This window comes from Polypterus senegalus, chromosome 5 (assembly GCF_016835505.1).
Source record: "Polypterus senegalus isolate Bchr_013 chromosome 5, ASM1683550v1, whole genome shotgun sequence".
In the NCBI taxonomy this organism is placed as follows: Eukaryota; Metazoa; Chordata; class Cladistia; order Polypteriformes; family Polypteridae; genus Polypterus; species Polypterus senegalus.
This window is the reverse complement of record NC_053158.1, coordinates 4,930,554-4,943,862: the sequence shown is the minus strand read 5'-3', so window position 1 is coordinate 4,943,862 and position 13,309 is coordinate 4,930,554. Positions and strand designations below refer to the sequence as shown.

Sequence of the window (13,309 nt, the reverse complement as noted above, 5' to 3'; positions counted from 1 at the left end):
GACCGAGCTGGGAAAGATGAACAGCAGGTTAGGGTGATAAAGGATAAAGATGGAAACAAACTCACAAGCGAGGAGAGTGTGTTGAGCAGATGGAAAGAGTACTTCGAGAGGCTGATGAATGAAGAGAAAAAGAGAGAAAAGAGGTTGGATGATGTGGAGATCAGGAAGTGCAATGGATTAGCAAGGAGGAAGTAAGGACAGCTATGAAGGGGATGAAGAATGGAAAGGCTGTTGGTCCAGATGACATACCTGTGGAAGCACGGAGATGTTTAGGAGAGATGGCAGTGGAGTTTTTAGTGGAATCTTGGAAAGTGAGAGGATGCCTGAGGAGTGGAGAAGAAGTGTACTGGTGGGCCGATATTTAAGAATAAGGGGGATGTGCAGGACTGTAGTAACTACAGGGGGATAATATTGATGAGCCACAGCATGAAGTTATGGGAAAGAGTAGTGGGAGCTCAGTTAAGAAGGGAGGTGATGATTAGTGAGCAGCAGGATGGCTTCATGCCAAGAAAGAGCACCACAGATGTGATGTTTGCTCTGAGGATGTGGATGGAGAAGTTTAGAGAAGGCCAGAAGGAGTTGCATTACGTCTTTGTGGACCTGGAGAAAGCAAATGACAGGGTGACTGAGAGGAGCTGTGGTATTGTATGAGGAAGTCAGGAGTGGCAGAGAAGTACGTAAGAGTGGCACAGGATATGAACGAGGGAAGTGTGACTGTGGTGAGGTCTGCGGTAGAAGTGACGGAGGTGGGATTACATCAGGGATCGGCTCTGAGCCCTTTCTTATCTCCAATGGTGATGGACAGGCTGACAGACGAGATTAGACAGGAGTCCTTGTGGACTGTGATGTCTGCTGATGACATTGTGATCTGTACTGAGAGTAGGGAGCAGGTTTGTGGAGACCCTGGAGAGGTGGAGATATGAGGAGGAGCAGAGAGGAATGAAGGTCAGTAGGACCACCAAGACAGACATCAGACATTTTTGCTGATTTTATATGAATACTGTTTACCCACAAGAGACACTCTTCAGTGAACAGACAGTGGAACTTGTTGAAAGCTATATATGTCTTGGAAGAGCCATAGGCACAAGACTGGTTTTTAGACAAAACCAAAAAGTATTTGGCAAGATGGCACTGCCAGTGTGTCGTATCATTAATTTTGAACATTAGGAACAAGACAGAATACACGTGTGTTAATGAGAGGGTGGTCAGGGGAATGGTGGGGATGGGGGAGTAGAGTTGGCGAAGATGGATGAGTTTAAATACGTGGGATCAACAGTACAGAGTAATGGGGATTGTGGAAGAGAAGTGAAGAAGAGAGTGCAGGGTGGAGTGGGTGGAGAAGAGTGTCAGGAGTGATTTGTGACAGACGGGTATCAGCAACAGTGAAAGAGAAGGTCTACAGGACGGTAGTGAGACCAGCTGTGTTATATGGGCTGGAGACGGTGGCACTGGAGACAGAGCTGGAGGTAGCAGAGTTAAAGATGTTAAGATTGGCATTGGGTGTGATGAGGATATACAGGATTAGAAATGAGGACATTAGAGGGTCAGCTCAGTGTGGACGGTTGGGAGACAAAGTCAGAGAGGCGAGATTGTGTTGGTTTGGACATGTGCAGAGGAGAGATGCTGGGTATACTGGGGGAAGGATGCTAAGGATAGAGCTGCCAGGGAAGAGTAAAAGAGGAAGGCCTAAGAAGAGGTTTATGGATGTGGTGAGAGAGGACATGCAGGTGATGGTGTGACAGAACAAGATGATGAGGACAGAAAGATATGGAAGAAGATGATCCGCTGTGGCAACCCCTAATGGGAGTAGCCGAAAGAAGAAGAAGAAGGACCTGACTTATACGCAAGTATATATGGTAATATAATAACAATAACAACAATTGGCAATATTTATTACATAAATGAAAAAAGTCTGTAACAAAAATGCTGAAAGGAACAAAAAAGGATTTGCCTGAAAGGCACTCGGAAGCAAACAAGGCCAAAAAGGCAAATTCAGAAAATTCACAAAACAACCGGAAACCCAAAACAATAACAAAACTGTCATGATCGAGGAGTCCCAAAACACTTCCACAAATGCTCACTAGAGGGAAGTGTAACACCAAACCTCAGCTAGAATAAGAGCATACACAGGATCATTACGAAATAAAAGTTATATTCCCATGAAATGCTCTGTTGTACTGTTTAGCTCCAAAAGGCATAAAGGGGCTGCGGGAAAATGCAATCCAAGGTGAACAAAGGCCAAATACAAGAATCCAAATCTTTCTCTCTCAGCTGCACCCTTTTAGCTTTTCGCCACAGCAGATCCACCTTCTCCTTCTATCCCTGTCTTTTGCATCATTTTCTGCCAAACTGACTGCCTTTGTGTTCTCCTTCACCTCATCCATAAACCTTCTCTTTTTTCCTCTTGCCTGGCAGTTCCATCCTCAGAATCTAAGTAATTCAATGTTGACCTCAGCGTCAGTGCTTGTAGTCCACCGTCTAGTTTAATTTATTTTGTAATGCATGTCCAAATAAAATGCATGACATTTCCAACAGATGGCACATCACAAAAAATTGTAGAAATAGAATACATTATGATGTGCCATCTCCTGGAATAACAAATGCAATGCAGATGTCTCTGTTGTACAGTATGCCATTCAGTATAGGGTTCTTAAAAGCAATGTTAATGTTTGTGATGTGCCAACTGTTGAAATTGCAAATTCAATAAATTTTGTTACCATCTAAGATGGGTTGAAATCTAAATATTCAACTTAGACTTCAGTGTTAATATTTGCAGTGCACCATTTATTGGAATATATTTTATAATGCGTGTAGTAATAAAATGCAATACATTTCTAACAAATGGCACACCGCAAACCTTTGTAGTAATTAAATGCATTACCGCAATTGTTTGTGATGCGCCATCTGCTGGAATAAGAAATACAATGCATAGGTCTCTGTTATATGCCATTTGATTTGGGATTTCATAAAAGCAGTGTTAATAATTGTGATGCGCCATCTGTTGGAATAACAGGGACATAGCAAATGGACATAAACAGACATCATTTTATTAAGGTGGATGCATCAAATTAATTAAAAATGCATTCAGTCAATAAATTAATTCTTTAGATACTTGCTTAATTTAATAAATGATTGATTGATTGATTTGGTTAATCGGTTTATTTCATTGATTGATTTTCCACGTTAGACTCTTTTGAGTTGGCATGAACTGTTATGCCATTCAGAGACATTAGATGGTACAACAATGTGCTTATAAGCTGATGTTTTGCTCTTTTTAGTTTCAGTTACATGATTGACAACATCATTTTGCTGATCACCGGCACTCTACGTCAAAGGCCAGTTGCTGAGCTCGTTCCAAAATGTCACCCGCTGGGCAGCTTTGACCAGATGGAGGCTGTCAGTATCGCCCAGACGCCAGCAGAGCTCTACAATGCCATCATAGTTGACACGCCACTAGGTATAACTCGTTCATTTTCATTGACGTTGTTATTTGTCATCCTCCGTGAGCTGCACAGCGTCACCGCCTTGCAGCTCCTTTCCCTCCTTAGAACTTTGTCCTTAAAAGATGTAAAGTGTTAGGATTTCAGAAAAGAGCAGCAGAAGGACCTTTGGGGATTTCCGCAAATGACTTGTCTTTGTCTCCAGCCATAAACCTTTGTTTGAATGAATTCATTTGTCTTTTGCAAAGATAACAAATATCGATTTCACAATAAACGCATGTCACATTCTTCCATTTCAGCTCCATTTTTCCAGGACTGTTTGTCTGAAAACGACATGGACGAGATGAACGTCGAGATTATGAGAAATAAACTGTATAAGGTAAGTGATTTGAACATTTTGGGTATAAATTATGTGGGACCTTTGTAATCATTTTCTTTTAAGACTGTGTGGCCAGTAGGGAATGTCACAGTCGGTGCCCCCGATTCCAGACACAAGTTCACAGACACAGTCGTGGGTTCAAATGTGCTTATTTGATTTAACAAACCTCCCTTCAATGTGCCTTTTCTTTCAATTCAGTGCAATAATATAATAGATGAAGTGGCCCCTAGTATGGTGGTCCCAAGTATATTTCTGTTGCCACAACACTGCACCTGGGAAGCACTCCTTTAAACTGGGAGGTCTGTTGGTACTCTCTGGTGATACCCAGGGACCTCAATAGGGCTGCCACCCCAAACTACAAGTCCCATGCAACCCTACAGGTGTCCAAATTGGAACCATGCCAGAGGGGCACTGCCATCTCTCATCTCTCACACTGGGCGATGAACTCTTCACGGCAGGCAACATCTCTCAGTCCAGTCCATTATCTTTTTATACCTGATTGGGCAAAGGAACAGGAAAAATCCCAGCCTGGACATGGACCAGTCAACGCTGTCCATCCATAATAGCCTCCCAGCCAGGTAAGAAACTGCTGTCCATTGCAGTCGAGATGCCAATCCATCCTCTGCGTCTTTCACAATTGTCTTATATGTCGGGTAAAGGAGGAAATTCAGCTTACATAATTTCACTCGTAGTTTTTCTGATTGTCTACAAATTAAGTCCACATGAGACATCACGATACGTGAAGAAGACGCGCTGTTGTGCAATTCATCTGTGGACACCATGGTACCTCGGCAGTCCCAATCTGGAAGCCCAGAGTCTAAAATAGTGGGGGTAGTGGAAGTCTTTGTTATTATAGCTGTGGGTGTTTATTCCCACTTTTCCATCTGTTTTTGGAGGAGCCTATCGTGAAAGTGTTGTGGAGAATGGACTCGCTCCGACTTCAAAGTAAATACGAGGAGTCCTGGGATGGGCACACGGAATAGACTTTAGTGCAAAGTCGTCTCAGTTCAATGAAGTGAGCACCTTTTGTTGGGCGAATCTTAGATTTATTACAGTTCTTATCAGTAATCGCATTTGCACTTGAACATCATTAGCTGTGTGGCAGTAGGGGGCGCTAGTGCTCCCTTGAACCCTCAGGTACAACTCCAGACACCAGGTAAAAGTCCAAGACTTTTATTATTCTTCTCAGTGAACCAAGCACCTTCCACACTACTCATAGAAAATCACTACACTAATCACTCCTCCTCGCCCAGACACTTTGCTCCTCTTCCTCCCAGCACAGCTCAGTGTCTGGACTGAGCCGTCGTCCTTTTATAGCCCCTGATCCATTACTTTAACCCGGGAGCACGACATTCCTTCCCGTCACGTGACCGTGACGTACTCCCGGGTCATAAGGCATCACAGACTCCTGGTCGTCCCCAAGATATCCAACAGGGCTGCGAATAAATACTATAAAGTCCATAAGGCCCTGCTGGACCTCGGGGCACGATCCTGCTGTCGGGAGAGCTAAATCAATTCTCACATTCCTGTCCTAGGACTGGCAGATGAGGGGGAAAAGTTAAAAAATACACGCATGAGCCTTTAATGGTTTAACTCTTTCACAAGCTGAGGCTAGCCAGTACAACATGTTCCATTTTAATATGGGTGGAGATTACATTAATACAAGTTTAAAATCCTCTTTAAAAGCTGGCAGAGGCTTCACAACACCAGGCTTGCCAGCGACTTCTTTCAGCAGCTGCAACATCCAATTCTCCTTGCTGGATATCACAGAAGCATACGGTTGACTTCACAGCGTCTTTAAAGTACTGGCCTGGATGTCCTTGAGGTCTCGTCCCAATCTACAGTTCATCATAGAGCAACTGGCGAGGCATTTGGTGGTCAGATATTCTGATTACACGTGCCACCCTCCAGAAAGAGACTTGATGATACGCTGAAGTATGATAGGGTGGGACTTGATGATAGGGAGCAGAGGTAGAAACAGAAAAAGAAAAAAAAAACAACACTCTACAGTAGTGGGCTGACCAGAGGAGCCCCTGAATAGCCAGAATACATGAACAAGGGCCACTAGGGGGCAGTAAAACTTTGTCAATATTCAGGGGAAATGCAATGACAGAAAGTTTAAATCGAAATCAATGGTAACCTGGGCACATGGAGGAAAATCTCTGAACTTTAGTTAAAACCTTTTGAATTTAGTGTTGTTCATAATTTTACTTTGTAGATCGATAAAGTATCAAATGCCAAATCTATCTATCTATCTATCTATCTATTATATAGTGCCTTTCACATCTATCTATCTATCTATCTATCTATCTATCTATCTATCTATCTATCTATTATATAGTGCCTTTCACATCTATCTATCTATCTATCTATCTATCTATCTATCTATCTGTTATATAGTGCCTTTCACATCTATCTATCTATCTATCTATTATATATCTATCTATCTATCTATCTATCTCTATCTATCTATCTATCTATCTATCTATTATATAGTGCCTTTCACATCTATCTATCTATCTATCTATCTATCTATCTATTATATAGTGCCTTTCACATCTATCTATCTATCTATCTATCTATCTATCTATCTATCTATAGTGCCTTTCACATCTATCTATCGATCTATCTATCTATCTATTATATAGTGCCTTACCCATCTATCTATCTATCTATCTATCTATCTATCTATCTATCTATCTATCTATCTATCTATCTATCTATCTGTTATATAGTGCCTTTCACATCTATCTATCTATCTATCTATCTATCTATCTTTCAAGTCGAGTTTTGAATGTCTCTAAAATCCTAATATCTGCCACACTACTTGGTCACTTATTCCAAGTGTCTGTGGTTCTCTTTGTGAAGAAAAACATCCCAAAGTTTGTGTGAAATTTACCTGAACAGGTTTCCAACTGTGCATCTTTACAGGCTTACATCGAAAGTTTTCATAAATTTTGCAAAGAAGAAGGAGGCACGACAGAAGAGATCATGTGTCCCATTCTGGAGGTCAGTGTCACACTGAGGACTTAACAGTGCTTATTAATAAGAAGCTCTCTATCCTCATCATGTAACTAGTGCAGTGTTTCTAACAGTGGGGTTCACGGACCCCTGGGGATCTGTCATACATGGCAAAGGGGTCTGCAAAACAACTTTTAAAACTTGGTAACTAATCCCTAAATATCATGTATGATTTGTGTATCAATGGTTTAAACAGTTACCACGAGACACTGAAAGTACACACCATGAGAAGGGTTTAGGAGTCGTAGTGGACTCGACACTTTCAACTGCCACACAGAAGCCATTAAGAGTCCACTGCGGCCTTGAAGTCCTTCTCAGAAGGTGTGCTTTCGATTTTTAGACCTCCCATTGTGTATTCAAACATTTTTATTTCCAACATGTAATACTTTACATTTACTGACATTAGTTATCGTCTGCCATAAATATGCCCAAGCCTCTCTGCTGTCCAAGTCCCTCTGAGATGATTCAACAGATTTGAGAATATCTGCCAGTCCACCTGTCTTGGTATCATCTGCCCACTTCACCAGCTTGTTACTCATATCTAAATCATTTATATACAGTCTGTATATTAAGGAGAGCGGTGGCCTCGATGCTGACCCCGGCTGAACATCCTTCTTAACATCACCCAATTCTGATGAGGTTCCTCTCACCCTCACCCTGTGCTTCCTGTGTTTTGGCCAATTCTGAACCCATCTACACACAACACCCTGAACTTCTGCTTCTTTAGGTCTGATGCCCAACCTCTCATGTGGCACATTATTAAATGCTTTGTAAAAGTCAAAAGACAAATGATATAAAATACACCACCTATCCTTTTGCTGCTTCCTCATAGAAGTCCAGTGTTGTTAAAACATGACCTCCCTCTTCTGAACCCATGCTGTCTGCTCAGTAAAACTCCTGTTCCTGCCATGTGCTGCTTCTTCCATTCATTTTTCTGTGATGCACCTTAAACTTACTGGCCTATAGTTGCGTGGATCTGCCCGGTCACCTTTTTTATAAACAGTACTAGCCGTCAAACTACGGTTTCACCCACATAGAAGTGAAACAGGACAGTGAGGACTCCTGACGTCATGCTGCCCCCTTTCCTCGGCCTGCAGCCTCTGTCTCGGATTAGCGCGAATATATCACTCCTGCAAGTGAACTATGACACTTAGCGCTATGAGAGAAGTCGCAATATCAACCAGAATGTTCAAGCAAATTCTAGAAAAAACCTCAATCGAAATCCGTTAAGTAGTTCTCTCGTTCACTAGCTAAGCAGATGTGAGGTACGCCCTGAGGCTGGTGTGTGAGAGAGGGTGTGTCGCCTCCCCCCCTCCCCTCAGCCCGCTATCTGTCTCTCGGATTCGCGCCAATAAATTGTTACCACAAGCAAACTATGATACTTATTGCAATGAGAGGAGTCGCAAAATCAAGTGGAATGTTGAAGCAAATTCTAGAAAAAACTCAATCTGAAACCGCTAAGTAGTTCTCTCGTTCGCTAGTTAAGCAGATGTGAGGTACGCCCCGAGGCTGACGCGTGAGTGAGGAGGACCCTGCCAGGCTCCCCACTCCTGACGTCACACTTCCCCCTCCCCTCGGCCTGCAGCCTCTGTCTTGGATTTGCGCGAATATATCGCTCCTGCAATTGAACTATGATTCTTAGCGCAATGAGAGAAGTCACAAAATCAGCCGGAATGTTGAAGCAAATTCTAGACAAAAAACGATCTAAAACCGTTAAGTAGTTCTCTCATGAAAAGCGGACAGACAGTTGGATTTTATATACCGTACATAGAGACAATTCCTTCCATTAATTTTCCTGTGATGCACCGTAAGCTTACTAGCCTATAGTTGCCTGGATCTGCCGGTCACCTTTTTTATATATGGTATTAGCCATTTTTCACTCCTTCAGGATCTCCCCAGTGCGCAGTGACTTCCTAAAAATATGTTTAAAGGGTTCATAGATGTCCTCCCTCACCTCATGAACAATTCTGTGACAAATATCATTTGGTCCTGGTGATTTGTTTGATTTTAGCCTTTTTAGTCTGAACAGCTTTTCTCTCTCTCTGCAATTTTTAAATCCCTCAGTACCTCCTTAGTAGTCCCTGTTACTGCTGGAAGGTTTTCAACTTCTTCACACCTGAAGACCTCAGAGAAATGCAAGTTTGGAGCATCCTCTGTATCTTTTAGTTCCCCCTTTACTATTCCTGATGTACTTCACCTCCACCTTGCTGTTCTTTTACGAGTAAAATACTGAAAGAATCTCTTCGTTTTCCGCCTTTTCTGCTATATTCCTCTCTAATGGCCTTTTAACTTCCCTGATATCCTTTTTAACGGTTGCTCTCATGTTCTCATACGCCCTGTGATTCACTTTGGAGTTATTAGTCTTATGCGGCTGTTTTGTTTTTTTCCTTTGCAGATTCTTATTTAACTCTTTATTATACGCCGCTGCAGAGTTTTTGTTTAATGTCCTGTTAGTTCCTACTTTTGGGATGTACCTGTCCTGCATTACATGTAAAACATTTTTAAACCTGTTCCACTGCTTCTCGACTGTCTCAACACTTGAAAGCTCATCCCGGTCCATCCTCCTTAGACTTTGCTGCATCAGCTCAAAATTTAAAGTTAAACTTAGCAGTTTTAGTCTTTGCATCCTCACTCTTCAGAAACACAGCGAACCTTATTATAGTAAGGTCACCTGACCCTAATGGCTCAATCACCTTAACTCCCTCAATTATATCCCGGTTATTACAAATGTGAGACTTGCCCGGACACCACCAGTCAGAGACCACATCTTTGTAAAACACACACGTTTATTAACCACAAATAAACACAGGATTAAAGTCCCGAACACCACACAATGCACACAGATAATCAATCACCACAATAACTCTTTTCTTCTTCAGTCCTTGGCCGCCTGTCTCTTCCCGGGAGCTTCGTCCTGCTCCCACTCCCGACTCAAGCTCCCCGACTGTAAGAAGGCGGCCCCTTTTATTCTCGCCCGGATGTGCTCCAGGTGGCTGATGACGACCTTCCAGCAGCACTTCCTGGTGTGGCGAAAGTGCTGCCTTTTGCACCGGAAGCGCTCCAGGCGTCCCTGGCAGGTTCATCCGCCATCTCACCTGGTGTGGCGGAAGTAAGAATTCTCCAGGTCCCACGAGGCTTGAGGCGCCCCCTGGCAGTGGCCACGGATCCAAACAGGCCAGAACCTCTTTGCTCCTCTCCCGTGGTCCTCTCCTAGTCCAGGGTGGTTGCCCCCTCATGACCCGGAAGCTATTCATGTCCCTTTCCAGTCCTTCCAGGCATCCTGGCCAGGTAAGAAGCCCAGCAATCTGCCACACAAAGTACTAAATCTAGACAGGCGCCCAAGCCGCATTGTTGCTTTAACATACTGTTTTAAAGAAACTTTATAATCATTGGAGGTGAGCTCACAAGTCATATTCGATGGGGGGGTGTTGTTTAAAATTATAAGTATTTTGTTGTTCATGGTTTTTGTTAAATTCTGTTTATAACCCAGCTTTTGTAACATCTAGAAATCTAATGCAGTGATTTAGTGAAGATAAAAGTTTTCATTTGTAAACTTGGAGTAAATCATTATTGTGTTGGATAACAAAAGGTTCAGATATCATCAAGTATGTGAGGATGAGAAGCAACAAACATCATTGTGAACAACAGAGGTGGGGACACCAGACTAAAGAACTTGGGGCCCGGCCCTTATACAGCTTAAAGGGGGTGTAGGGGTTACATTCGGATCACTCACTTGTGGGAGACACCCAAGTGACGTGTACTCTTCGCAATAAATTTGAACTGGACTTCACAGTAAATCTCGCTATTCGAGGCACTGGACATATGCAAGGTGAGTCCAAATGCACGCGTAGAAATGGCTTTATCAGCTCTTTTTTGTTCTTCTTTGTGCTATAGTTTGAAGCTGACCGTCGTGCATTTATAATCACCGTCAACTCTTTTGGAACGGAACTTGACAAGACGGATCGGGAGAAGTTGTACCCAACATGTGGAAAGCTACACCCTGAAGGTCTGCACAGACTGGCCAATGCGGAGGATTATGAAACTGTAAAAGCCACGGCTGAATATTATGCTGTAAGTGATTGAAAAAAATATATATATATATACTGTACATTTTATTTATATAGCGCCTTTCCCATGCTCAAGGCGCTTTACAGAGTTTAAGAAAGAACGGCAGGGTATACAATATATAGCATTGTACTAAACCAGAAAAATAAATAAAGAAGAGTAAGACAGTAAATTCAGAGAAAAACCTGACAGACAACATAATTGATGGTCTCGCACACACACACACACACACACACACGCAGGTGACATGAGAATCTTGACAGAGAGGTAAACTGAGAGAAGGGGAATAAAGTCAAGTACAGCTAACAGCCTTCCTGATCAGATGAGTTTTAAAAGAATTCATGGAGTCAGCTGATCGGATTAACTTCGGGATGTCATTCCAAAGTCTGGGTGCTATGGAGCTGAAGGCCCTGCTGTCACCCATGGAGTGTAAATTAGTGTGGGCACAGAATCAGAGGACCTTAGTGGGCGGACAGGCACATAGTGATGGAGAAGGTCACTGATGTAGTTTGGCGCGAGGTTGTTTAAGGCTTTGTAAGTTATTAGTAGGATTTGATATTCAATCCTGTAAGGCACAGGGAGCCAGTGAGGACGGAGCAGCATGGGTGTGATGTGCTCGCTGCTGCTGGTCCGTGTCAAGACTCTTGCAGCTGAGTTTTGAATAAGCTGGAGCTGTGACGTGAGATTAGAAGGGGCACCTGCCAGCAGCGAGTTACAATAATCTATATGGGATGTGATAAAAGCAGGGACAAGTCTCTCAGCGTTAGAAAAGGACAAAGAAAGAGTGAACACGGGATATGTGATGGAGGTGAAAGTAAGAAAGTTTCTTAATGTGGTTTATGTGGGAGGAATAACAAAGGGAGGAATCAAAAATGACACCGAGATTCTTAGCAGTAGAGGCAGGTCTGATGAGATCACCATCAAGATGGACTGAGAAGGAGCTCATTTTATTAAGTTGCATTTCAGTCCCAATTTGCAGGAGTTCAGTTTTGTTGCAATTTAATTTTAAAGAGTTCTGCTCCATCCAGGTTTTAATTTCACTGAGGCAGGTTGTGAGCTGAGAAAGCTCTGATGAAGTTCCACTTTTGACATTGAAGTAGAGTTGAGTGTCGTCTGCATAAAAATGATAACCCAGTCCATAGCTACGAATAATATGGCCTAGGGGACGCATATAAATAGAGAAGAGAAGAGGGCCGAGGACAGAGCCCTGAGGAGCTCCTTGTGTGACTGGTGCCGAGCTGGACCTGCTGTTGACTATCAGTCAGGTAGGACTTGAACCACTGGAGGGCAGTGCCAGAGATACCCAGCATGTTTTCCATTCTGGACAGTAGAATGTCATGTCTGACCTGAGTGTCAAATGCTGCACTAACAGAATTAATATGCTGGTCTGTCCAGAGTCTGCTGCCATAAGCAAATCATTGGTTACCTGTAGCAGAGCAGTTTCACAGCTGTGCTGTGCCCTGAAACCAGACTGAAAGGGTGCCATCAAATTATTAGAAGTTAAGTAGTTGGTGAGCTGGGAGCCTACAACACGCTCAAGAACTTTTGACAGAAGAGGTAACTGGGAAATAGGCTGAAAATTGTTAATATCGTCACCATCAAGGCCAAACTTTTTTAACATTTGGTTACAGAAGCGATTTTAAAAGTGAGTGGCACAGAGCCAGTGTCAAGGGATGAGTTTATTATTGTTGTAATAGTTGGGATTATGGCATGAAGGCAGGACTGAAGTAGCGTGCTGGGGACAGGGTCCAGTATACAAGTAGTCGGTCTCATCTTACAAAGCAGGTGATTAACAAACGTGATGCGACTGGTGAGAACTTAGAGAAGAGGCTGGATGGAGTGGGAAAACAGGGAGAAATATAAACAGATGATGTATTTATGTTAGTTGAATTATTTAGATTTTTAATTTTGTTACAGAAAAAGTGAAGGAATTCCTCACAGACTAGAGGAGGTAGTTGGGCCAGATGCGGGTTTGAGTAGTTTATTAACTACAGAAAACAAAACCCTTGGGTTATCATGACCACTTTCTATTATTCTGCCATAGTGGGTGTTCTTGGCAGCACTTAGTGCTTCTCTGTAAGCTCTTTGGTGGTCAGAGAAAGCCTGGATGTGCACGGTGAGGCCAGACTTACGTGACATTCTCTCAAGGCGCTGGCCAGTTGCTTTCATAGATCGCAATTCTGAATTATACCAAGGAGCTGAACGTTTAAAGGAAACCTCCTTATGTTTTAAAGGAGCTGTTTTATCAAATGCTGAATGAAGGGCTGAGTTATAGTGGTCAACAAGACTATCTAGTGTTGACGAAATAGGTGAAGACAGTGTGAGACTTGCCCGGACACCACCAGTCGGAGACCACATCTTTATAAAAATCACACGTTTATTTTTCATTAATAAACACAGTCCC

The 13,309-nt window shown here is 42.8% G+C and overlaps 1 protein-coding gene across 1 annotated transcript in view; it reads left to right on the top strand.

Annotated features, from left to right (window-relative positions):
- The window catches only part of LOC120530121 (V-type proton ATPase subunit d 2-like), a 38,246-nt gene that overhangs the window by 11,569 nt on the left and 13,368 nt on the right, over positions 1-13,309 (top strand). Inside the window, exons 3-6 of the mRNA XM_039754300.1 lie at positions 3,279-3,457; positions 3,740-3,819; positions 6,751-6,828; positions 10,735-10,911. Of these exons, the coding sequence (XP_039610234.1) occupies positions 3,279-3,457; positions 3,740-3,819; positions 6,751-6,828; positions 10,735-10,911 (514 nt within the window). The remainder of the gene's footprint in view (positions 1-3,278; positions 3,458-3,739; positions 3,820-6,750; positions 6,829-10,734; positions 10,912-13,309) is intronic.